At 41.1% G+C, this 27,915-nt stretch overlaps 1 protein-coding gene across 1 annotated transcript in view; it reads left to right on the forward strand.

Moving 5' to 3' along the window:
* Nucleotides 1-24,344, forward strand: part of RRP36 (ribosomal RNA processing 36) — a 349,049-nt gene extending 324,705 nt beyond the window's left edge. The window contains exon 7 of the mRNA XM_044061146.1: nucleotides 23,776-24,344. Coding sequence (XP_043917081.1) covers nucleotides 23,776-23,915 — 140 coding nt within the window. The 3' untranslated portion in view covers nucleotides 23,916-24,344. The remainder of the gene's footprint in view (nucleotides 1-23,775) is intronic.
* The last annotated feature ends 3,571 nt before the right edge of the window (nucleotides 24,345-27,915 follow it).

Below are 27,915 nucleotides of genomic sequence, written 5' to 3' on the forward strand. Positions count from 1 at the left end.
TCAGCTCCTACCAAGGGTACTGACACTCTTCTCCCTAAGGCACCTACTTCTGTCTCACCTCCTACTCTCTCCTTGGACAGCAGAGATCCTCAGCCTCAGGAGCTACCGGCTGGTGGCCCCCACTCTTCCGAGACCTCCCCGGAATATCCTTCTGAGGAGCCCCCACGGAAGAGAAAATGTAAGAGGAAGCATGTAGACTCCCAGGATGAGTCTCTGACCTCTGACACTGACCTCGAGGAGTCAGAAGGGTCCCCCAAGTCATCGAAAATCAACACAGCAAACGAAATTGTAGAAAAACGACAACAGGAACCAGATCCAAAGTTTTATTGCACTTAGCACCTCGTCCAGTATAGCCTTCAAAGAGTGCATTTTTACATCAGAACATTCCCCTATATATATGTATATATATATATATATATATATATATATATATGTATATATATATATATATACCCCTTAACATCCAATTAATCAATGAAACTTGGTGTAAAAGTATCAAATTTTAAAATAATCACAGTTTCCTTATATAATGATACATTTTTAATTAGTCTCTCATCCCCCTTTATTACAAAAACTTTTTCTAAAATTGTTGCTTGTAACAAGCTACTATCACTCTGATGTTTCTTCATAAAGTGCAAAGCTATAGGGCTTTCCATTTTCTGTTTTTTAATGTCTCTGATATGTTCCTGCAACCTAATTCTAAATATTTTCTTGGTCTCCCCAATATAGAATAGGTTGCAGGGACATCTCAAACAGTACACTACACATTCCATGTCACAACAAAAATGAGTGTTTGGTATAAATATTTTCTCATTAATTCTGTAAAAACTACACACTATATGACAGCATATATTACAATTATTACAAGGTGCATTGCCCTTGTGTCTTAAGGGAGCAGAGACATTCACTGCAGGCAATAAAAAGTAAGCTTTCACTAACTTATCCCCCAAATTTTGCCCTCTTTTATAGGCAGTATAGGGTGTACTACCAATAATTTTATTCAACAATTCATCTCTCAATAAAAATTTCTAATAATGTTTAACTATTTCCCAAATCTGTTCACTTAAAATGTTATACGTAGTAACAAAAAACATTTTTTCACCATTATTGGATTTGTTTCTATTCATAAAATACACATTCCCATTATTATATTTGGAGAGGTTGGTATCAATTATTTTATTTACAGATTCCTTGATCAAATCTTCACTATAGCCTCTATGTACAAACAGACAAAGTCTGGCATATTTGTTTTTGTAAATCAGGTATATTATTAGAAAGCCTAGATAGTCTAATCATTTCACCAAATGGTAGAGCTTTAATAGTATGTTCAGGATGGCACCTAGTGCCATATAAATACTGGTTGCCATCATCAAATTTAAGATGAACCATAGTTTTAATAGAACCATCATTCATGCCAGTTAGATGTACATCCAGAAAATGAATTTCTGTACCACACTGTAAACCATCAAATTTAACATTGTAAATATTATTATTCAACTGAAATAAAAATTCTTGAACTTTATCTAACCCTCCATTACAAATGAAAATCAAATCATCAGTATATGTAAAATAAAATAAAACGTGTTGTTCTACAAACTCATTTCTTTATATATATAATCCATCTCAAATTTGGCCATGAATAAATTTGCATACATGGGGGCAAATTGTGCCCCCATGGCTGTACCTCGCAACTGAAACCATTTAATTAAAACTAAAATAATTATGAAGCAAACAAAAATGAACAAGCTCCACCATGTAGTGAGACATGGGGCTATCATCCAAAAAATATTGTAATGCCATTATACCATCATTATGTTTAATATTAGTATATTAACTTAATACATCTATGGAAATCCAAAACATGTTGGAATTCCATTGTATGCCTGATATCGTTTCCAAAAAAATCAAAGGAATCCTTAATATAAGAACCCAACCTCTCCACATAGGGCAATAAGAAATTATGTATAAGGACACCCACATTATTGTAGACATCCTGGAGATCCTTGAACAGAGTTGCGGCTGGCCCACTGTCACCCCTTCCGATGAGGAGTCAGTGTACCTGAAGGCTTTTGGGTCTCAACTTTCAGCCTCTTGGATGTCTCCACCCTTCGACGAACTGATGGAGCTAGTTAGTCGAAAGGTGTGGGATACTCCTGATGCTGTGGAGCCAGTCCCCAGGAGACCGAATAAGTTTCTTTCTGCAGCCCCAGAAAAGGATTTTTTGTCTAAAGGTGTTCCCGTAGATGCCATGGTGGTGGTGGCGGCCACTAAGAAGGAGCTAGCTGAGACTTCTTCTTCTGTTCATCCGCCAAATAAGGAGTCTCGAATGATGGACAGATACGGGAAGGGTATCTTTTCTTCAGCGGCATTTACCCTTAGATCACTGAATTACCTTACTCACTTCACGAGGCTTCAGAGAGTCCTCCTTAAAGAATTAGGAGATTCTCTACAAGGTACATGTACTGAGGGAGTTCCTGACAAGGTGTCTGCCCAGTTGTCCACCTTGAACTCTATCGTCAACTCTTCCAAGCGGCTTATTTCATATGCAGCTGATGGTGCAAGTAGAGCGGCGGGTTCAGGAATTTCCCTAAGGCGTCATTCCTGGATGCGTTTGTGTAACTTTGCGGAACCATTCAAATCTACCTTTACCAACGCCCCCTTCAACGGTTCCTCATTGTTTGGACCCAAGGTAAAGGACACTCTCACCCGGTGCAAGCAAGAAGGAAAAACACTCTCTGCCATGGGAGTATGTTTTACTGTTCCCTCTAGACCATACCCTAAGGGTCAGAGGGGCGATAAGATGTGGTTCAAGAAGTCCCAGAGGTTTTGCCAGGATGAACAGAGTGACTCCTCCTTCAGAGGCAGAGGAGGAGGAGAAAATGGTAGACGTCGCCCTAGATGCAGGGGCGGTCCGGGAGGTCCAGGGAGGTCACGATTCCTTTTGGGGCCGGCCTTACCAGCGCTCTTGATGTGGGACCCGACTGTGTTTCTCTGGGGCTGGTCGGGGGTCGCATTTCTTTGTATCCAGAAGCCTGGCTGGGTATCACTCAAGACAAGTGGGTGCAAAGAATTATTACCAGAGATTATGTCATACCCTTTTCTCTTCAACCCTTTGTTCCCAAAAGGATCCCGGATGTTCCACCCAATCACAGGGATCAGGCAGCTGTGGAGGTCAACAGGTTGCTATCAAAAAGAGTCATCCAAACCGTCTCAGCAGACCAAATAGGATCCGAAACTTACTCCTGATTCTTTTTAGTGCCAGAACGTACAGGAGACTGGAGGCCCCTTTTGGACCTCAGCAGATTGAACGAATCAGTAAAAAAGGACAAGTTCCAGATGGTGACACTGCAGTCTATACTCCCGTTATTAGGGAAAGACAATTGGATGTTCTCAATAGATCGCCAAGACGCCTACTACCACATAAAAATGGACAGGGCATCGAGGAGTCATCTACGCTCCCGGCTGGGAGCCAGTCATTACCAGTTTCGTGCTCTGCCCTTTGGTCTCACCACAGCCCTCAGGGTGTTCACCAAATGTATGGCAGTAGTGACAGCTCACCTGAGACATCGAGGATTCCAGGTGTTTCTGTATCTGGACGACTGGCTCTTGACCGCCCCCACCAGGCATCTACTTCAGACCAGGGACGCTACTATTCAGCTTTGTGCCCAGTTGGGAATTTCTATAAATGGGGAAAAAATCTGCCCTATTGCCCTCTCAATCTGTGATTTTTATAGGCGCAGAGATAGACACAGTAGACATGGTGGCTTGTCTTCCTGCCGAAAGGGCACAGAATCTTGTTCTTCAAATTTGGTGTCTTCTCTCCTTACGAAAGGTCAAAGCCAAGACTATTCTGCAGCTTCTAGGGACCATGGCATTGCAAGCACTCCACGACCTTCTGCCTCTGGGGACTATTGCAATACAATCGGACAACATGTCGGTAGTATGGTATGTCAACAAACAGGACGGAACCAGATCTTACCCACTCTGTCAAGAGGCTATACGAGTTTGGAAATGGGTGATATCTTCCCAGCATTTTCTGGTGGCAACGCACATTCCATGGACAATCAACGTAATAGCCGACAAGCTTAGCTGGGCAATCCTGATGCCTCACTCTGAAACAGGAAACAGCGGAACAGATTTTCCGCAGATGGGGACAGCCTTGCTGCGACCTCTTTGCCAGCCCAATCAATGCCAAATCAATGCCAAATGCAGCAGCTACTTCTCCTTCATCCCCCCTCTGGGGGAGTCACCGAGAGACGCACTTGTTCACGATTGGCCCCTGCGTCTCCTGTATGCTTTTCCTCCCTTTCCTCTCATTCCCAAGGTTATTCAGAAAGCAAATGGCTGGGAAGCAAACTTATCCTCATTGCTCCTTACTGGCCTCGTCAGGTTTGGTTCCCCTTCCTCGGGCCTCTTCTCCTAGACGATCCTTGGATTCTGGACCCAGTTCCAGACCTGTTGACTCGCATGTCAGGTTCGCTTCACCCCTCCTTACACACCCTCAATTTGACAGCGTGGCTGCTCCAGTTCCATCCCTAGTCAGGTTTCACGACTTTCACTCTCTGTGACTTATATCCTTACGTCTTCTCATAAACCTTCCACTACGAGACTATATTCCAGTAAATCGAGAAGATTCTCTATCTGGGTGGAGAAAATGAATATTGACCCTTACACTGCCTACATTCCAGTGGTTTTGGAATTCCTGTCTGAACTTTTTCACCAGGGATCTGCGTCTGCCACTATCAGAGTTCAATTGGCAGCAATTTCAAATTTTCATCTAGGCTTTCAAGATTCTAATCTGATGTCACTTAAGCTGTGCAAAACTTTCCTTAAAGGTGCCACTTTGTTGAGACCCCCCTTTCAAGAACCTGTTGCCTCATGGGATTTAAATTTTGTGTTATCCAAATTAACGTCTTCGCCCTTTGAGCCTTCTCATTCATCCTCGTTGAAATTCCTGTCCTGGAAGACTTTGTTTCTAGTGGCTATCACGTTGGCCAGACGGGTGTCCGAGTTGCAAGCATTGTCTGTAAAACCCCCTTACCTGATTTTTCACAAAGGGTGTCCCTTCATACTAATCCCTCCTTTGTCCCCAAGGTCTGTTCCCATGCCACCTTGAATCAATCCATATAATTTCCGGTGTTCTTTCCAAATCAATCCAACACAGCTGAATACAGGTTTCACCAGCTGGATGTTCATAGACAATTACGTTTTTATTTGCACCGGACTAAGGAAATCAGGAAATCAGATCAGTTATTTATTTCCTTCTCCGAATCCAGATCAGGCTTACCAGTGTCCAAAGTAACACTGTCTAATTGGATTTCTAGCTGTATAGCGTAAGTTTACAACTCTGAGGGTAGACCTTTACACTTTAAAATCAAGGCTCACTCTACCAGATGTCAGTCTACCTCTGCCGCCTTTCAAGCCAGGGTCCCACTTGATAATATTTGTGCAGCAGCAACGTGGGCTACCCCTCACACTTTTATTACTCATTACAAATTGGATTTAACCTCCAGGGGTAGAGCATCATTTGGTTCCACGGTACTCAGGAGTATTTTACCTTGAGCCACCCAAGAATAAGGTGCTAGGGATGCTGTCCCATATGTAAGAATGAAGGTGAGATAGGATTACAGAACATAAAGAAGTTATATACTCACCATAACGTTCCATGTTTGTAGTCCATCTCACCCTTCATTCTTACGAACCCACCCTCCTACCCCCATCCTGGAAGTACCTGGAGACAGAAAAACATTATTATCCGTTTTTTATGGAGACCTTTTAGTATTGGCTTCTTTTGTATATTTGTTATTATCTCACCTAGTTAGCAGCAAACAAGATCTGGGGATTGTACTGGTGCACCATGGGATACCTACCTAGCCACGAGCCAACTAGAAGACTTCCAGCTTGTAAATAGGCCGAGTTGGAGCCGAGCGGAGATGGACTATAAACATGGAACGTTATGGTGAGTATATAACTTCTTTTTTTGTTCGTATCTTCACAAAGCACTACAAACTAGATTACTTCTCTAGGTCTAGGACAGGCTTTGCTAGGATCGTCCTCCAGGGGCTGTATGACCCTTATCCTCCCTGATAGGGTAAGCTTTGGGGATCTATACATGGGCTACTGCACAGCGAGAATGACGAACATAGTACATTTGAGGAAGTCCTACTTACCCATAACAGTAGATGTTCAAATTTCTGTGCTGCTGCTATAGCCACACCCACCCACCATCTCCCTTTGTAGATTGTTAAGGTGGGAACACAGTTTCTTTTATTACAGTTGTTATTGTTATTGTTTTTGTTTGGATGATAGTATGGTGACTGTAGTTTGATGGTTGTTGGGTCAAGATGAATCTTCCTTCCTTTCTTGGGGCAGTAAAATCCTGAAGATTCCTGATAAGGCTGCACCCTTTTTGGAAGGGAGTATATCAGCAACCAGAATTAGTGAGAGGAAGGGGAGTTAAAACTTTGGCAAGCTGGCCAGGTATTTTGACTTGGCAGGACAGTAGCCACAGGCTACTGCAGCAATGAAGAAATTCAGACATTTACTGTTATGGGTAAGTAGGACTTACATAACTGTACTTTCTGTTTGTCTGGTGCTGGCTGGTCATTCAGCAAGGCTGACATATTGTGTGCTGTGAAGGCAGAGCCTTCTCTAGTGTTTGTGAGTTCTGGTCATTCAGCAGGCTGCATTCCATTTCCTGTATTCTGTAAGCTGTTAACTGTACTCTCAGCTTTACTTCACTTTTGTTTTCAGGGATGATTCCTAACCCATTTTGTCCAGTCTGTTTTGGGAATGTAGTTTCTGTACCTTTCTTACTTGATATAATGGACCCATGCATCATAGCATGGATTTCTTCAGTCTCAGCTAGAACATGACAGAATCCATTACAGGGTAACTCTGTCTCCTTGTTGCAGCACTAACCATGATTTCATTTTCTACACTAGATTTGTTCACTCTAGGGACCATATTTACTGTTTTATCTGTTGCATTTACTTTCTACAGTTGATCCTTTACCTGAGCTTTGGACCAACTAAGTGTGCTCTAATAATAATCTGTAGATTTGTATCTCCTAACTGACCAGTAGCTAAATATTCCATGCTGGGTGACCAGTTTTAAAATTCAAAACTGGAGAAAACATTGTGGATCTTCATCTGGCCTCATTAGTAATATTCTCAGCACTGTGGGTTCAGAATGAGAAGCAGGCTCTTGTTCATATTCTTTTAGAGCATGCATTGCTTCCTTGATGTTTACTTCTCTTAATTCAGATTCCAGATTTTTACCTGTGTAACAACTGGCTGCCTGACATTTTTGCAGCATTACATATCTCAATCCTCAAAATATTGAAACATAGACACAAAAACTACACTAATTCAAGCACAACCATCCTGAATCTAAACAATGTTGAAGTAATATGTCTGTATAGGGTTGGGGTAAAGTTATTGTTCTGGTTGAAATGTGGCTTAGGGCTAGTACAAGAGTAAGAATAAGCCTGCTGCTTGGGACATGATTCCTTTTCCTCTGATTCCAGCAGACCTCGATAATCTAAACACAGAGACTGTGCAGGGTCCTCCAGCACCAAGGCATGCTGTGCACAGGCCTTCAACTTCAGACAGCTGTTTTGAGATCTGATGAGACCTGTCCTCTCATGTGTAGAATCACATCCTTATGGAACTTGGTTTGATGCCAGCACCAGAGCAATTGTATACCTTTCAAGTTCTACTGAGTGCCTTGTAAGGTGTAGTCCTGTGCATTGTTACCACATAGACACTTTGATTTACCCTCAGTTCCAGTTCCTCTCAGCCCAGCTGCTGTTCTAGTCTGGAGTTTAGGGGGTAGAGTACTTTTTATCACCCTGCACCTTAAGAGGATTCCAGTTAATAGGAGGCGGAGGTGGCCCTTGTTTCTGAGATAGATAAGGAAACCACTCCTTTTGAGAAACCTGGTGGTTAAATTATTTTATTGACTGAGTAAGCTTAGTGAACACAGGTGTCCCTTTTCAGGGAGGACCTAGGAAAACTTTCTGGTGAAGAGACTTGCTCAGAGTCACACAGTAGACAAATTGAAGGACTCAAACCCTGTATATGGACTACAGATCCTTAACAGTTCAGAGCCTTAATCTTTTTTGCTAACTGCTAGATCTGCCAGGTTTATATAGCCTATCATTAACTGGCTAATGAATGCTATTCTTTTCCCTAGAAATGTCTTACTGATTGCCTGAGGAGGAAGGAGAAGGATCTTGGGCTGTTCTCCCTTTGGAGCCCATCATCATGAATACCATGTTTTCAGCCAGGAAATTAAAAAATACTGCTCCCTCCACCCTGAGATCCCAATCAAGCATTATTTAGTTATTATTTGTTAATCGGGAAAGTCCAACTTGGAATGAAGCCAATTTTCAGTGGAGGCACGGGGAGAAATGCTCCAGATGCATGTCTTTGTAATGTGGGAGGAAACCCACACGAATGCAGGGAGGACATGCAGACTCCATACAGAAGGCACCCCAGCTGAGAATCGAACAGGAGAACCTCTTGCTGTGAGGCGACAACGCTACTGCTGCACCACTGTGCCATCCAAAGTGGACTCCTTAATGAACTCTTTAGCCTTGTGTAGGTCCTAGGAAACCACAGCATCTTGCAACCTTGCTGTTTGACAAAGTGTAAAACTTTGGACAGAATCTGGTACCTTTCTTGACTCTGTCCAGCAGCTTCCATGTTGTGTGATAAGTAAGCAAGCAGTGGGCATGATGTCGTAGCTTCTTATCCAGAGAAGCTGTGTGAGTCTGATAATGGGCCACAGAGAAGGGCATCTCTTGTTCAGCCACTCCTATTAGCAGAGAAGTGAATATGCCAGCAGGCTCTCTCATTCACTCTTTTACTCCTTTCCTGCAGTTGGAGTTCCAAGAATCTTTCCTGGTCACAGTTTTCTGGGAGTTCAGTATCCCAAAAAGTGACCCATTCGCTACTTAGGACAATTCTTCTATTCTGTGCTGCAGGAAGAGTGGAATGTAGTGGTGTGTGCATTCTTTCGCTGGTGACAGGGGAGATTCCTGGACACCTTCCCATTGCTTCATGTAGTTTAGGTTCTTGTCCCAAAGTTTCTTTGTTTAATTTACTTATTTAAATTGTGTTTACTAGGCTAGTATACTGAATACAACAGACAACGAACAGGCACAATCCCATACATACATACATACATAAATAAATAAGTAAAACAGAACCAATTCACAAACACAAAGTAATCACAGAACGTACAAAGTCCAGTAGACAATTGAAAGAGCAAATATTTATTAACAGAGGATAAATGCAAATGTGGATTAATTTTAGTAGTAAATATGTGGTGTAAGCAGTAATATGTGGTGTAAGCAGTAGGTGAAAACAGAGGGTGGAAATAGAAGTGAGGTAGGTGTGGGAAGAGTTAAGGTGATGTGTCCAGTGGAAATGCATTTGCAGTCACATTTTTGATAGAGGTGTGTTTAAGTTGTGTTCTGAAAGTGGGGAAAAGAGGAGACTTCTTTTAGGTGAGAGGGAGAGATTGCCAGATTGTGAGTGCAAGAATTGGAAGGCGTGGTTGGTACAGTACAGTTTAGTCTGTGGGTCTGAAGTGAGGGAGTTAATAGGAGAAGTTGTGGAGATTGTTGGAGGGTGGCTTTTTTATGGAGTTTGGCAGAAAGGCATTTGTTTGCAGTATTTTGATAGGAAGAGATCTTAGAGTAGCTTATCTGTGTAGGTGACTGGGAGCCATTTGGCTGTGGAGAGGATTGTGTAGTGGTGTTCCTGGGATGGAGTTGGAAATTAATTGGCAGATTTTGTTTTCACGAGACTGTACAGTGGATGATTATTTTTTTCTGAAGCTGTGATTGTGATGGGGAGCCCATCTTCGAGTTGAGGTAGGATGACTTTTTTGCTTATTGCAGCTCTTGCTGCTCTGGAGAGAAAGGAATATATTTTCCAGAACCAGAATAAAAGGAGAACTTATCTTTTTCCTGGTGTTTTCAATATGGTTATGAAAGTTAAGTCACTGGTCTAGCCACAAACCTAGGTATTTATAGAATGTGGTAGTTTCTATTTTGGTACTATTGAGATCTGTGATGTTGAGATTTTTTAGGATTTTTTTAAAGATTTTGTGAGGTTCTGAATACTATACCCTTTTTGGAGGGATTTAAGAGTAGTTCTGGGTGGACTGAAGGATAATCATGTGATTCGTGTAAAGGTTGATTGGAAGGTTGGGAGGTCATTGTGTGGTTTAATAAAGTCTGAAAACGGTAGTAGGGAGAATTTGGAACTCTGGGCACTCCTTTGGTAAGGTATGCTGGAGGTGCTAGGGATGAGAAACATAGAATAAAGACCAAATCTCATCCTCATCACAGTTTGGTTCCTAGGTAAGTACTAGGCTAGATGCCCTTGTGGGCCATTTTAAGCCTAGCCAATTTCCCTTTTGGTAGCTGAGAAGATGGTTTGTAATTGTTAGGACCTCTGGCAGCACAAGAAGCCACCTGTATGCAATCTAGGGAAGTGTATCCCTGCCATTAGGGTTGACAGTCTGATTCATCTTAGGGTGTGACTTCTGGATTGGAACCCTCAATACTGCTGAATGAAAAGACTAAGGTGTGTGAGCTGACTGAAGCCATTACTAAGCCTTCCACCTGGCAGATATAATCTGCCAAATAGAGAAGGTTCTCCATATAAGGAGAGGTATCATGCGTGATCCCATTTGGTCAGCATGCAGGTCTTTCTAATTTGTCTCAGGTAGCCAAATGATTTGGGTTTTAGTTATTCATTGGCCAAGGTGTTTATGTCATCTGTATTGCCAGTCCTGATGGGTAGAAGTGTGTCCCAGCAATGACCTATCAAACGGTCCCTTGGAGAATTCTGCATCTCTGCTTCCTTTGAAGTATTCATGTCCTCCATGGGAACTTGAACTCCATGAAAGACAGGCTTACCTAGCTATATTTTACGTTGTCACAGCTCTGAAGATTATCTCTTGGAGGATCCTTTTTCTTTTGGCCATCACCTTTGCCTACATGATCTCATAACTTCACATATTTTTATGTGGATAATTATATTCAGCCTTTCATAAGGATCAGGTGTACTTTAGGACAAACCTTCTTCCTGAAAGTGTTATCAGAATTGTCCTTAAATATGAGTTCATCTGTCTCCCAACTTTATTTGCAAAAACATAATTTGAGAGAGAAACAGCCCTTCGCATCCTGGATGTTCATCAACAGTTTAGGTTCTGCCTGCTATAGGGAAAGAAGGATGGGCTGTTTCCAATTGGCTTGTCAGCTATGACATCATTTGCCATCATTCAGCAAAGCACCTTCTGGAAATGCCACTGCCAAATGCCACATTACTAGGGATGTGTTTCATACCAGATTCTTCAGGAGTGTATTCATTGTGGACATTTGCCCTATGGACAGTTGTTTGTCAGGTCACACCTTCATCAGGCATTATTGCTTTTGGAGTGACTGCGAGAGTTAGGCCACATTTGGTATCTTGAGGCTTCAGGACTTGGCATGTTGAACCTTCATCTCTTGGTTGTCTTACAGCTCTTGCTTTTATGGGGGTTTTACTGCTTCAAATTCTTCCCTGTCACAGACCTCCAAGGAGGGTCTGAGATGTCCAGTATCACTGTGCATTATATTTCCAAGGAAATTGGCTGATGGTGGCCATCTGCCCTTCCATTTGACTTCCAGAAGTTTCACAGATGTCCCCATTGTGTTCATTTGCTAACTCAGGTGTTGGTTTGACATAAAACTTAAAAGGTAGAACTACATGTACTGTTACTCTCTTGCTGCAAGATGTGTGCTTGTGGAAGACAAATTACACTAAATTACTTCACTCACAGTACCTTTTTTGTTCAGAACTGGAGCACTAAGAGTGCTTTTGTAAGAGCTGTGCTGCTTAGTAAGGAAACAGAGATTATCAAGCAGATCTAGAAATCTGTGATAATGAGGAATTTGTCCCCTCTCCCAAGTTATCTCACCTAGCAGCACCTTAAATCTTGCATAGTACTTTAATTATGATTCTTAAGAGGTGTCAGAATCAAATATTTGCTACTTGGTCATGGATGAACTCAGACCCATAGCCATCCTACCTGTTTTCCAGGAATATGAGTATGCCTTTGAGCTGACATCCCTGTGGTCTGATATTCAGATATCTGCTTAGAAAATGAAAAATTTCAGTTTTTAGTGTCAGAGACTTATAAATACCCAAAAGCAAATCCAGCATTTTTCTCATTTGAAGCTGCAAGATCAAACCTGGTGCTAGAGTTGAAGATTCTGTTGAATGGGAAGGTGAATAGGGTTTTTGACCAATTTTGGAAAAATTTGCACACCACCGCCACTCTAGCACTTCAAATTATGCATCTCCATGTGCGCATTATCAAGCAGTGTGGTGATGCCCTTAAGCAGACAAATAGATAAAATCTCAGATTACTGATGAAGCCTTAATGGAAAGAATGTACTGACTGACACAGTCAGCCTTAAAAGATCAGTAAACTCATACTTAAACGATCCGTGTCTCAGTAGGTGCCTGCAATAGAGCAACACATTGCAGTCATAAGACATGTCTGACTTAGGCTGCATCCTGTACCAGATGATGTGAAGGGGCAGCTTGAAGATATTCCCTTGGGTAAGAATTTGCTGTTTGGCCCTTAATCACAACAAATCTTTATAAAGCTGGAGAAAATGTGGAAGACTGTAGAACTGATGAACTTTTAATTTACTCATCTGTTTCAGGGGATAACATAAACTATCCAGCCAGGCAATGAGATCTTTATGGAATATCATGTACAACAGATCAGTTTAAGCAGAAGTAAAGCAGGCTTTGAATGGTAGCAGGGGCAGAGACAAACATCAGAATAGGGAAGGAAAGGCAAGTCATCTCCCACATGCATGTTCAACATTAGATCACTGTTGCATTAGCCTAACCTTCATGGGTTATCTCCTACCTGGGATATGACCACCAGCCAGCTTTTAAAGCTTAAGGCTCCTATGCACCGTAACTGCTGCAAGACTTAGAGAGATGCATAAAACCGCTAGAAGCTTCAGTGTTTTCTTGCCACCAAAGTTCACACCCTCTGCAGGCTTCATGAAACTGATAGTCTGCTAACAGTCCTTCAAGGCTGGGCGGATAAGTACCTTGTTGGGGCAATATCCCTTTTTATGAGGAAAACTGTATTGTCTGAATTTACTGATTTTACTTTACAAAAATTAGTTTCTCTGGGTTAACATTGAACAGTTACTTGGTCTGTTGAACGCGTGCCTTAATTTTGAATTTTCTGTGGGTTGTCATACCATGTAACAATATTTTTTTCTACCTGTGATTGCTTGTGTGAAAAAGATGTGTAAAAATCTTTTTTTTTTTTACTTATTTTCTACATATTTATGTGATATTAGTATGTTGGAGGCAGGACAATGAGCTTTTGGGGGGTGTCATTTGGATTTCTACCTAAAAATCATTACGTTTCTGTCTGAAGGACTACTGAATCGCTCAAGCTTTACTACCTGTCTTTCACCCTTCTTTTTTGGCTAAACTATGAACCATTTCCTGGTCTCCTCTGTTCTTCCCACTCATGTTCCCATGAAAAAGAAAATTTCTCAGGACTCTTTGGGTGTCAGTCTGTCTGCCTCACTAATTCAGCCACTGATGGGTGGCTCTATTGTGGCTGAAATTGGTTCCTGCATTCATCCTGGTCCATCTGATGTAGATCCTTGAAAAGTCTGTAAGGACTAGGAGTTAGACACGTCCACTGCAGCTGTAGTGTTGTACTTTCTGGGCAAGGGAGAACTGTTTGTCATTCTCGGGGGAAGGAAATGTTGAAGGTTTACCACATAGGTGGGTTTGGGTGCCTGATTCTGGGGATAGTACCCCTGCCATGGGTGGGTCTTTTTTCCGGGGAGTCTCCCAAGAAAACAAAAAAAGTTTATACCACAAACTACTCTTTTATTAATTTGTCATACTGTTCACTAAATTCACAGCCGTCGACTGTATTCATCATTTTAACGTTAGCGTCTTTAGGCTATGTTGGAACTTGTGCCCATTTTAAAAAGCAAAATGGGATGCAATTGGGAAATTCTATTTAGGCAGATAATAATTCCTAAGCTTTTCTCTTAGCGACATTATTGTGCCTTTCTTCTTTTCAGGAAATGTAAACAAGTTAAATACCTTCTGTGATTCTTCCCCATCACACTGTACTTTTTCATATTTCTCAGCTAATTTACATGGATTGAGGAATATAATGAATTCATAAATTCCAACGCCCTGGATCAACTAATCCATTGTCCCACCAGGGGCTCCAATATCCCAGACCACCTGGTCATTACCAACATGGGAGATAGATGCTCCACACCAGTGGTCACCTCCTCATTGGTCAGGTCTGACCATAAGCAAATCACCCTTGACATCCAAATCCCACCCCCACCCCCCAGTAAGGAAACCTCTGTAAAAAAAAAAAAAAAAAAACTTCTCCAAAGCCAACTTTATGCTATTAAGTCAGAAGTGACAAACTTCATGGCACCCATGCAGACGGGAGCTGAAAGTTCAACTGCTGAATCCTACACTAAGGCACTGTATGAGCACATCCACTTGTGCATGAATCATGCCATCCCAAATAGAACCAAGACGCTCTCCTCCAATAAAAGGAAGCCAATCTCGTGGTCCCCTGCCATAAACAAACTATACAACAGAAGGAAGAAACTGTTGCAGAAAGGAGGACAATCTCAGGATGCAAAAAAACTCCCTTACCAGCCTCAGTAAGAAGCTGAGATTCCTCATAAAATCCTCCAAAGCTAGTTAGGAAAATAAAATTGCGAAAGATTCCAAATACAACCACAAGGCATTCTATAGTTATGTCAAGAATCTAAATGGCAATGCTCAGATCTGCTCTGAGCTACAACAGAATGGCATTAAATATACTGATCCCAAGGATATTGCCAACTTCACCCCCCACCCCCTAAAGGGCCCATCTCAATACCAAAAGATTGCCAAATTCCGGTATTCACGGCCACACAGGTAGAAACCACACTCTCCAAAGCTAAGAATACAGCATCCATGGAACCAGGTGACATCCAGGGCTGTGTACTACATGAACTACAAAATGAACTGACACCTCACCTAAGTGTCATGTTTAATCATAGCCTCACATCAGGCTTCGTGCCCACAAAGTGGTGCACAGCTACAGTTATCCCACTCCACAAGGGGGGATCCAACTTGGATCCTGGGAACTGCCGTCCCATCAGTCTGACGAGCCTGATCTGCAAGGGCATGGAACACATTATCATGGGACTTATAAACAAAGACATTGGCAACCTTCAAATACTGGACCCCACCCAGTTTGGGTTCATGAAGGGCCGATCTTGTCTCCTGAACTTGATTGACTTCTTCAAACCAGTCTCCAGAGCTGTGGATGAGGGTAAGGCGGTCCACACAGCCTATCTGGACCTCGCCAAGGCCTTCGACACCATCCCCCACCCCGGAATCATATATAAACTTACTAAGCTGGGCATAAATCCCTATGTCACTCGATGGGTTGCCAACTGGCTTGCCGACAGAACCCAGACTGTAAATGTAGCCGACTCCCAACTCCAGCTCCAGACAAGTGACAAGTGGAGTACCTTAGTGTTCAGTCCTGGGACAGCTCTTGTTTGGCATCTACTTCTCTGAAGTACAGGCCAACACTAAGGGACTCTGGCTAACAAAGTTTGCAGATGGCTGCAAGCCGGGAGCCATTATTGAATCCCCAAATGATGTGAATATTCTACAAAAGGGCCTTACAGAAACAGATGCTTGGTGCCAGAGCCATAGGCTCAAGCTTAATGCCAAGAAATGTATAGTTATCCCCTTTGGGAAAAACCATGTACCCATGAGTTACCACATAGGTGGTAGTATACTAAACACTGAAAATGTGATGAGAGACTTAGGGACACAGGTGGACAGTGGTCTCACCTTCGATAACCACATTGCCACAACAGTCAGGAAATCCTTCTGTGTGGCACACCTCATCACTAAGGGCTTTTCATCATCATTGTCCCACTGTACTCATCCCTCATTAGAACCATTATAGAGTACAATGCCCCGTTTGGTATGTACCTCACAAAACATCTGCAACAGCTGGAAAGGCTGCAGAAATACCTTACTAAAAGAATTACAGGACTAAAGCAGATGCCGTATGTTGACTGTCTAAAAAATACCAGCTATACTCTGTGGCATATCGTCTACTCAGAGGCGATCTCTGCTTAACATACAAGGCCATGTCAAACTCTGTTGGACATGCTCCACTTAAAGAAATCCCAATCCCTCAGAGCCACACACTCCAGGGATCTAAACCTTGTCATCACAATGAACAAAAGATGCTGAAGGGATAGGTTCCTGACCCAGAGACTCACCAAATTCTGGAATAGACTGCCCATACATGTCAAGCAGAGTGCCTCCTTAGCCCTCTTCAAAAGGAACCTTGACGATTGGATGGGAGATAGGAAATTCACCCTGGGGATCATGCAGTCTCCCTGCTAGACAGGGGTCCAGGGAAGTAAATATTGTGGGAAGAAATGTTTGGGGAATTGTTTGGCTAGGCTTGTATAGACCCTAGGGCTGATAGCCTAGTACCAAAGTACCAACCTATGAACATATAAGTGAAATTTTTGCATTTCAAGCTTCAATTTTTCTGCTAAACTGCCTTCCATTTGGGCCATTTTTCAGCTGTTTATGGGATTCTGAAAGCAGTTATTCATGGCATAGCTCACTGTACCAACTGTAACTTCAAGCCCAAAACCAAAGAAGGGCTCTTGAGAGTCCTCAAGCCTTGTAGGCTGGTGAGGATTTGATGAGCCATGCACCAGATTCTGACAGAGGAATCTGTCTTCCTACACTATAACACTTTGAAATTTAACATTGGAATAACACTTTTAATGTAAAGCTTCAAATTCAGTGTTATCCATTGAAAACCTGTGGGCAGTTGTGACACTGGTACTGCAGACATCACATGGTAGAAAGTCCCAACGTCTACAGTATCAAGTCTGGCTATTTTGCAGCAAGTTAGGAGTCTGACAGGGGGTAGGTGGTGCTATAGGCATTCAGGAAAGTGCTCTTTTGTATATCATCCCATTTGTGCATTAAAAATACTCCTATTGTATTGCTTTGACAAAGTCAAACAGAAAGCTGTTACTACAGCATGCCAACAGTGCTTTTTTAGCTGTAGCATTGTATGTGTTGCAGGGATTTCCTTGTTATTCATGCAGTGTTACAGCTGACATACAATCAGTTGGCTTTGGAGATCTCAGCTGTTGTGCATGAAGAGTTTTTGGCACTCTTCAGGTTACTCCAGGAATAGGTAATGAGACTCATTTAAGTAGAATGCTGCTGCATCATTACCCTTTTCTAGCATAGCATGTACTCTGTGGACTTGCAGCACTGGCATAGTGTTGAAAAGTGAGTGGAGTGCTCTGCCTCCTTAGTCTGCTGCCATACTGTAGAGCTGAGCTGGGATGGTGGAAGGCATCTACCCAGCTCGTCCCCAAATTGGGCCATGAGTTCTACTTCGACACTTTGTGCCCACAAAATACAGACTCAGTCTTAAAATAAATATATTTCTTCTTTTCTGCAACTACATTGTGCCAGTGTGTAGATGGAGAATTAAATTACACAGAGATGCAGAAGCTGTGGTATAACCTCCTTGTCATCTTTCCTTAGACTGAATGGTCTATGAGAAATGTGTACCAAATGAGAATCAGCTTTGTAGTGGCTAGGTTATCATTTAATATATTTATATATATCTATATCTATATCTATATCTATATATATATATATATATATATATGTGTGTGTGTGTGTATGTGTAAATATATATATATATATATATATATATATATATATATATATATATATATATATATATATTATATATATGCACACACACACACACACACACACCACATTATATAGCCAATATTTTAAACTTTCCTTGGAGTCTGAACTCATAGATGGGTTTAATTTACACTGGTTGAGATTCTTCCAAACTGATGTCCTTCCTAATCACTGTTGCAGAATTCTTTACAACTGGGATATCTTACCTGGGATAGCCAAATATCTGTCTATCATACTAAAGCCTTTACACCTTTCAGGTACCATATGTCAAACTTCTGTCCTACATGAAAGACGTCAAGTACATATGTGACATATGAGCACCTAATCCTCAAAACTGTTTTACTACCAGTTCAAACACTATCTTTAATTTGATCTCCAAGACGTTCACCTTGTTGGTTCAGCTACCAAGCCTGCTAAATAAGTGCCCCGTTAGTGTCTCTTCCTTCTTTTTGGTTTACCTTTTACATGTTATCCAGAGAGGGGAAATGTAAGTCCGAGCAGCTTCCCAATAAAGATAGACATGAGCAATGCCTTTTTGTTTGGGTGCTCCGCATAACCATACTCCATGTGAGATTTGTCAGGCATTTGTCCCCAAGACTATCCTCAGTTGTCTGTTGTCCCTTTCCATTTACTCTGAGAACCATTGTCTAAAAATATTAGCTCAGGATACCAGAACTTCTGAATTTGGTCACCCCAATGTTCATCCGCTGCTTAAAAAAAGTCAGAAAGGTGCGCACTGAATCTTTTGCTGTTCAGCACCCTCCAGATGTCTTCATCAGCTTGGACGAAGAACCTGAGGACCATTTGGTGCCTGTGTCAGTTCCCTCTGTTGCGACCCACTTGGAGAATAACATGGGGCTACCTATTCAAATGTTTGCCAAGGCTGTGCCTACGTCTGCATATGTGGAAGAGGAACAGTGGCTGACTATTTCAGAGGGGTCTAGGGGGATTCCCCAAATACTTGTTAGGGACGAGGTGCTTGGTACGCTCATTGAATGTAGCCAGGGGTCTGAACCTTCTAGATTTGTGAAAACTGATATTCCCTTAAAAAGACGCAGAAAACCAGATGTTGCCCATGAGGAAATTATCCACAAAAAGAATGGCAGGATTTTTCTTGGGGTCTCTTATAGCTCTAAAACCCCCTCAGGAATTATCTATTCCTGCTTCTATTCCTTCCAAACATCCTAAGGAATCTGATTTCTATGAAGAAGAACTAGACTTCTACTCTGGTGTGGTGTCACTTTTATAAGTACTCTCAAATCCAATCTTCTCTTACCCTGGGGTCTGAAGAAGAGGATGCACTTTCTCCTGATTCCCCTGTGGAGGTATTGCCCTTTGGGGATACTATGGTTCATATGATTGTTCCCAGCTTTGTTACTTTCAAAAGAGGTAGTATGAACTCTTGCAAACAGATTTTCCTAGGCCATCTGCTGTGCCTCTAGCTTTGGATGTCCTTTTGGACCTGTTCTCTTTGGCTTTTCAGCACCCTGATTCCCAGTCTCCTGTCCCTAAGAAGCCTGACAGAATCTGTAAAGTTAATGAAGTTCAAAATTTTTTCTATAAAAGTCCTTCCTGTGATTCAGATGTTATTTTTTGTGGCTACTGATAAAGCATCTAAGTTGCTGCTCTCCTTTAAACTTTTACCTTCTGATAAGGTGAGTCATGCTGTGGGAAGGTATGGAAAAAAGTGTACACTTCTGCTACTCTAGCTTGCAGGGCCATTAACTACCAGATCCATATGACTAGGTATGTTCTGACTCTTCTTTCAAAGGTTGGGGGCATTCTGACTGATATGTCTGATTCTGAGGCAAAGATTTCTGACATTCCCCTGTTGAGTTCTGTTTATCAGGTGGCTCAGCATTCTGTTAAATGCAGCTGGGATGCTGCCAATGTCTCATCTAGGGCTGCTGCATCTGCTTCTGTGATGAGGAGGCACTCTTGGTTGCGCCTACAGGCTCTTCCTGAGGACATCAAGGCTAAATTAATGGATTCTCCTTTGGACAGTCAGAATCTGTTTGGCACTGCAGCTACTAAGCTCTTTAAGACCCTACAAGATAAAGGTAAAGTTATGCAGGACCTGAAACAAATCTTTCTTTCTGCTATTCCTAAATTTCAGAGAAATTTTCCATCTAAGTATTCCTTTATCCATAGACAACCTAGACAGCCTTTTAGAGGTAAACATGCTTCCAAGAGAGTTTTTCCTGACAAGCTTTCTCAGGGTACTAGGGGTCAAAAACCTGCTTTCCCTGACAAATCTGCTTCCATTTAACATTCAACCACTTCTACCCCGCTGCCAGATTCCTTTATCCTGCCAGTTGACTGTCTTTTCCTGTTTGGCAAGAGATCCCCACAGACTCTTGGGTGCTTTTCATTATCCAAATTTGTTATTTTGTGGTTTGGAAGTTCCTTTCACATTCTCGGACCTTCCTCAACCTTCTCCTTTCCACTGCCTTATTTGTCTTTGGTTCTTCAGGATCTTTTGGTACAGGAAACCATCCAGCCTCTTTTCCTTTCTCAGCAGGGCAGGGGTTTTTACTCCAGGATATTTCTGGTTCCAAGGAAGGAGGGGTCTTGGCTCATTCTAGATCTCTCCTTTCTCAACACTTTTCTAAATGTTCCTTCCTTTAGGATGTTGTCTGTCCAGACACTGTTTCTTCTGTTGCTTCCCTAAACTTTTCTGGTGTTCCCTGGATTTAAAGGATGCTTACTTGCCTATTTATATTCACCCTCTCTTCAGGAAGTGTTTATATTTATCTGTTTCTTTCTCACATTGTCAGTGCTTTGCTTTGCCTTCTAGTCTTTCTATATCTACTAGAGTCTTTACCAAATGTCTGACCCTAGTGGTAGCCTTCTGCAGTCTTCAGGGAATTCAGCTGTTCCCTTAATAGGATGACCTTTTGATTCAGCCCCCATCTGAGCAGCACCAGCTTTGGGATTTTCACTTCACTGGCCCTTCATGCCTTCCACTTTCTTTGGGTTCCAGGTCCTCAAAGGATTTTCACAGACAATACCACAGTCATGTGGTACATCAGCAAACAAGGGGACAGAAAACCTTAACTTCTTTGCAGGCTGGCTCTTCAGGTTTGGGATTTTGCCATCCACCATCAGTTGTTTCTTCAGGCAGTTTATATGCCCTCTGAGTACAGTCGTGTGGCAGACAGTTTGAGCAGATCCAAGACAGATCCTCACGAATGGATGGTTCACAGGGAGGTGTTTCTGGACATAATACATCAGTGGGGTACTCCTCCAGTAAATCTTTTTGCCTCTCCTCTGAGCAGACAACTTCCCCAGTCGTGTTTTAGAGTGCCAAGTCTCTGGCATGGAAAGTGGATGCTCTTTCTTTTTCCTGGAAGAGGATGCTTCTGTATGCCTGTCCCCCTCTTCTGTTGCTACCAAAAGTCCTGCACAAAATCATGTGGGGCAGGCCCAAAATCTTGTTGACTCCCATTTGGCCCAGACAGCAGTGGTTCTTCCTTTTGCCAGGGGCAATCATCATAACTTACCTCACAGTATATATCTTCTCACACAGGACAAGGGATCTCTCATTTACCCTCACTTGGCCACTATTCAGTTGAGTCCATGGTTAATAGGGTTTTGATTCCTTTTAAACACTAATTTTCTGAGGACGTGCTTTAGGTTTTGCAGGAGGCCAGAAAACCCATTACTAGAGAATCCTGTGTGGCTAAGTGGAAGAGATTTTCTCTTTGGTGTCTCAAACCAGAGCTGTACCCCTTTTCTGTGGGTATTCCTACAGTTCTTTTTTATTTGTGTGAGTTGCTCACTCTCATTTGTCAGCCATTTCTGCTTGCCTGCCTTTGAATCCATTCCTTGCTTCTTGTTTTGAAGTCAAACAATTTTTGAAAGCTGTCCTTCATATTAGGCACCCAAGAAAAAGCAATATTTCCTGAGACCTAAATTTTGTTCTGGAAGAATTAACTCCGTTTCCATTTGAGCTTGCAGTTTCCTTTTCCTTGTACTTTACTTGGTTGGCTATACTTTTGGTGGCTCTTTCTTCTGCTTAAAGAGCCTGTTAACTTCAGACACTCATGGCAGTCCCACTTTGATTTTTCACAAAAACCAGGGTCTCTCTTCATTTATGTGCAAAGTGGTTAATGATTTGCCTTTGACTCAAACAATTAATCTTCCTTCTTTTTTCCCTATCCACAGAATGCTAGTGAGAGGGTTCTTCACACCTTGTAGCCACGGTGGTGCAGCAGTAGCGTTCTCACCTCACAGCAAGAGGTTCTCCCGTTCGATTCTCGGCTGGAGTGCCTTCTGTGTGGAGTCTGCATGTTTTCCCCACGGTCGAGTGGCATTCGAAAGACATGTGTGAATGGGCGTGCCTTTGTCGAAGGTTGGCCTTCGAGCTGGCACCTTGGCACTGTAAAAATCTACTGCCAATCATTAGCAGACCAGAGTTCCACTGTGGCAACCCCTAACCAGGAAAAGCCGAAATAAGAAGAAGGAGGATTCTTCACACCTTGTATTTACATAGACAGCTCAGGTGTTACTTAGAAAAGACAAAAGATATCAGGATATCTGAGCAACATTTTGTTTCTTTTCATTCCAGGAACATGGGTTTGTGGCTGTTTTTTAGAAAACCATCTCCTTCTAGATCTCTAAGTCTGTTTGCTTTTGCTGTTCCTTTCATGACAAACTGCTTTCTTCTTCTGTTTGTGCTCATTCTACCTGGGTGGTTACCTCTTTAGGTGCTTTTTTCAAGGGTCTGGATACTAGAGCCATCTTAGAAGCTGCTATTGGGCCATCTGTACACACCTTTACCAAACATTGTAAGTTGGAAGTCATTTCTAGGGCCAGGGTGGGTTTTGCCAAGGCCATCCTTCATGGGTTTTTGGAGGGCTCTTCTGTGGATTCCTTCTCTCATCCTCTCCAGGATGGTCTGTTCCGAGGATTAGGCACGTGTATGTCATATATGTTCCTTATGCTTTAGATGTAGAGCATACATTTGACGTATGGTGCTTGGAAGTTGTAAATTGTATGGATGCTGGCCTGACATTTGGCTATCTTCAGCAGGATGTCACAGTTGTAAAGGATACTGCAACAGTGAGAAGTAGTACATCTGTTATGCTAAGATCTTACACAAGTGTACTTTCCCGTAGTACAGATGGCATTCTAGAATCAGCTGTAATAGGTGCCTGCTCACCATACTTAAACAATGTGTGAGAAAGCCTTGGCTACATTTTCCTGCCATTGCTATCTGCTGTGCTAGACAGCCTCTTGATCCATAATTAACAGATAGATTTTCCTGTATTCAGGTAAGTATGTTTTTTTATTCTTGTTAGGTCTTTAGATGTGTTTGCTTAGTTCATTGAGGTTGAACTGAAGCATTTAGTGGTTTGTGTAGCTTCGTAATCTGAAGTATATTATGATGTGCACTAATGGAGTGCTTGTCTTCACCCCCTCCAAAGTGCAGAGCTGAAGATTTTCAAAATTGTACCAAGCTGAGAATACCAGAAGAAATCGCAAGTTACCCACAGCAGAGGTCCCGCAGATCAGCTGACTGATGTATATATATCTGTTACATGCTTTTACGTTGCTTTTTTTTTTTAATATAGTAGTTTCAAATCTGATAAAAATGGAGTTTGACAAGTTGCAGAGCTGGTGATATTGAGTAGTGTGAAGCACATAAAAAGTGGGACAGAAGTGTATTCCAGAAGCTAATGCTATATGTGAGCCAGGTTGTCCAGTTTCTTGGAGCTCTGATACAATGGCCTTGGCTGACTGAAGTCACAGGTTTGTTCAGATTATCCTGAAAAGACAGGAAGACAGGTACACTTTGCTTGTAGTACTTGAATGTCGTGATCAAAGAGTATCCTGTTTTTTGTATGTTTTATCAGTTTGAGAAGTACAGTACACCAGTTTGTGTTTTAAAGTATCATACTTTTGTATGTTGCAGCTGATAAACGAAAACTGGAATTGGCTGACAAGTACAGAGAGTTAAAGAAGAGTGGCAAGCTAGATAGTTTCCTGAGCAAAAAGAGGAAGAGGAACGCATTGAAGGACCGTCGGAAACTCCCCTTTAAAAAACATGCCTAAGTTTGTCTCCTGCATTCCATTGTGTAGAATCATGTGGTGGTATCCACTGTGATAACTGAAAAAATGGCCACAGCTAGCTCAAACTTTTTTACCTTTACTGGTTAAAATAAAGAATGCCATTTGGCTTTCTTCTACAAAAACTTTTGCTGCTATGAGTAGTGTTAGAATTTTTCAACTATAAAGTGTTTTGCTATGTGTTTTTTTTTTTTAATTTTGTTTTCTGATATGAACATCAGTCACCTTTGAAAGGGTTTACTCATGCTTGTAAAAGGTAGCATTGGATACAAGTATCGTGAAATTTCATATTGGCCATTGTAAATGGCTATCCTTTTGTATCAGTTTGGGCAGAGTTATACAAATCTTTTCTGAGTTAACTGATTTTGTAATCAGTTTTTAATTACCTGCCAAATAAAACTATTTTGTAATGCTCTCGTATTAAACAATTCTTTTTAGATGTAATAAAAAATAAACATTTGGCAGCATTGCATGGCCAACAGAATCAGTAAATGGTAATTTAGACTCCATCCTCTAAAGTGAATTTCAGATTCAGGTTTCAGCATAATTTTTGTATTTGTCATTTTTTTCACCCGTCCCTGCATCTGGTGTTATTTCATCTAGCACTTTTTGTCAGCCAGTCTAAATACTTTTCACTGATTGTTTGAGAAGTCAAGCGTAGAGGTGTCCCTCCAGACCAGATCTTAAGGCCAAGGCTTGAATAACACTGGTAGTTATGACTGCACTGCCACTGGCAGTTGTACCTTCCTTGTTTACTTTGTTGTTAAGGACCATTTTTCTGCCAAAGGCTGTAGGGTCTGGCACACTTTATTTGGGTGTTCAGCTAGACATGCATGATTTTCTCCTAGTTTTTCTTCACAGGTGATAGCTTACTCATCAGTGGTGGCTGAATCTGCTTTTTGTATTTCTTACTTTTATGGAGATCCTGGTCTTTGATGCACCTGTACTGGACTTCATGAGTCAGCTCATTGTGTGAGGAAGGTTATAGCACTGGCTGTGCTGTAACAAAAGGGCTGAAAGTAACAGATCAAGTGAGTGAGTATGAGAGGGAATGCTGTGACATTGCTTTGGTGTTTTCTTAGACACTCCCATACACAGGGACATGCTTGTGCAAGCAGTAATAACTGAGACATCATTGTAAAAGACATTTTCTTTAATTTCACTGATACAGATCAGATCTTAGTCCTGTGCTACATGGTGGAAAAGTTCCTGTGTTTGATTCTTAAAGCAGCCTCCAAATAAAGAGCCAAATCCCAGCAAATTTGTGTTGGCTAGGAGAGGTGCAGAAATGAATTTGTGTTAAATACCAGTGTTTCAGTCTAGCCACTCTATGATATCAGAAGGAAAACTTCTTGGCTTACCTCACTACTAGGAGGGATAGCAGTGGTTGAAAGTGTCCAGTTCTTGGACTGGGTAGAAACCTCCAACGTTCAGACCCGGTTTTTGTCAGGCCGCTGTCAGAAAACCGAAGTAATTGAGATAAAGCCTTTGTTAGCTTCTCTTTGGAAATATGTCCATTTCAGAAACTGCTCTTAGTTCCCATGTATTATTCTCTCCACAGCAGCACAAAACAAATAACCAGTCCAAAATAAAAGGAGTTTGCAATATCTTCTGGAAAACAAATAACCTCCAGTTAAAGCTTTTGTCTCGTATAAAACAACCTTAGAGACTTCTTCAGACTGAAGTTCTCTTAAGAGTTCATCATTTTAAACATAGAAAATTCAGTCACGTGACTTATTAAAATTTACATCATCCATCACGTTTCATTCCTAAAAATACTTACATAAACATTTATAAAATCTATTAAATCAAACCATTAATAAAAAATTTTACTAAAGCCATGTATAATGCTACCCTTAGTGTCTCAACCCTTTTCTCTTTAAATATATAATAAATTCTTCCGTGTTATTTAATCCTGGTGGGAAACATGCATTTAGTCTTACTTGCCAGGAGCATTCTACCCAGCCTAGTTGTTCTTCTATATTTATTATATTAGAAACATTTGACAAGACTTCTAATACTAAAAATCTAAAATTAATTTGCAGTTTTTTTGTTTATAGTGTTTACTCATAGCATTTTCTCATCACCCATTTGAATGGCATACTTTTGCTCCTATATCCTTCTATTCAACTCACGGGTCGTTCTACCCACATAGAAGGATTTACATTCTAAACATGTTATGTGATAAATCACATTCTTAGATTTACAATTAAATACCCGTGGAATTCTGACTTTACTGTTCCCCACTTCTAACTCACTTCCTTTTGTATATAAGACGTTACACATATTACAGTTATAACATTTTATCATTCCACATTTGTGCTCTGTTTAATTTTATTCAATTTTCCTTGAAAAAAGTTTTTAAAACTTTTTGCTTTCTTTTGTACAAATATTGGACATACTCCTATTTTATTAATCAACTCACCATTACCTTTAAATAGTCCGCAATTGTTCCTAATTATGTTTTAATGGCTTGTGAGTACACACTGTTTTGTACTGCTATTGGTGTTCTATAATTAGAACCATTTAGACTTTCTGGTAGAAGCAAAGTACTTTTGTAAGAAAATGGAGAAAAGATGGTATCCAGAACCAGAAGTTAAAAGAATATTACAAAGTCAGGTAGATGAAAGAAATGGGAAAGTGACCATTAAGGATGATAGGAGAAATGGTAATGGTGAGTTGATTAATAAAATAGGAGTATGTCCAATATTTGTACAAAAGAAGGCAAAAAGTTTTAAAAACGTTTTGCAAGGAAAATTGAATAAAATTAAACAGAGCATAAATGTGAAATGATAAAATGTTATAACTGTAATATGTGTAACTTCTTGTATACAGAAGGAAGTGGGGAATAGTACATTCAGAATTCCAGGGGTATTTAATTGTAAATCTAAGAATGTGATCCATCTCATAACATGTTTAGAATGTAAATCCTTCTATGTGGGTAGAACAACCCGTGAGTTGAATAAAAGGATATATGAGCATAAGTATGCCATTCAAATGGGTGATAAGAAAAATGCTTTGAGTAAACACTATAAACAAAAAAACTGCAAAATTAATTTTAGGTTTTTAGTATTAGAAGCCTTGTCAAATGTTTCAAATGTAATAAATATAGAACAAGAACTAGGCTGGTTAGAATACTGCTGGCAAATAAGACTAAATGTTTGTTTCCCACCAGGATTTAATAACAGGGAAGAATTTATTATGTGTTTAAAGAGAAAAGGGTTGAAACACTAAGGGTAGCATTGTAAATGACTCTAGTAAAATTGTTTTTTATTAATGATTTGATTTAATAGATTTTATTTTTAGGAATGAAACGTGATGGATGATGTCATTTTTAATAAGTCATGTGACTGAGCTTTGTATGTTTAAAAATGGTAAACTCTTAAGAGAAACTCAGACTGAAGAAGTCTCTAAGGACGTTTTATATGAGATGAAAGCGCTAACTGGAGGTTATTTGTTTCTTTGAGGAATAAAGTGTTGGGTTTTCCAGTAGATATTACAAATTTCTTTTACTTCCCTTGTATTATGCAAGCTTGTCCTGAGGGAGGACCTGATCTTGCTCCCATCTTCTGTTGGGTGATTAGTGAAGGTTCAGAGGATATGCACCTCCCAGCTCCCACCATTAGGGGAGCATAGTAGTTTATAGATAGTGCACTTCCCAAGGTTATTTGGGTGGATCATGCACAGTACTCACCTGATTTGATATGGAGGACCCTCCTTTGTGGTTTCATGGTTTGTGCCATCTCTAATTGCTGTTCAGCAAAACAATACAGGTGATCCTACTTTTGAAAAAGTCCTAATTGGCATTTCAGTGTGTTGTGATAACACAGAATTAGTAAGCACATGCATTGTCAGAGCCTACCAGTTCTTTTTTTTGATGCTGATACAGTTCTAGCCTCGATCTTTGCCATTACTGATGAAGTTCTACGTTTGTATGTCTTCAGAACAGTATGTATGTGGGCTTCAGAATGCAAGTTGAGATCCA

Source organism: Protopterus annectens, chromosome 1.part0, assembly GCF_019279795.1.
Source record: "Protopterus annectens isolate FY-2018-M chromosome 1.part0, PAN1.0, whole genome shotgun sequence".
Lineage (NCBI taxonomy): Eukaryota > Metazoa > Chordata > Ceratodontiformes > Protopteridae > Protopterus > Protopterus annectens.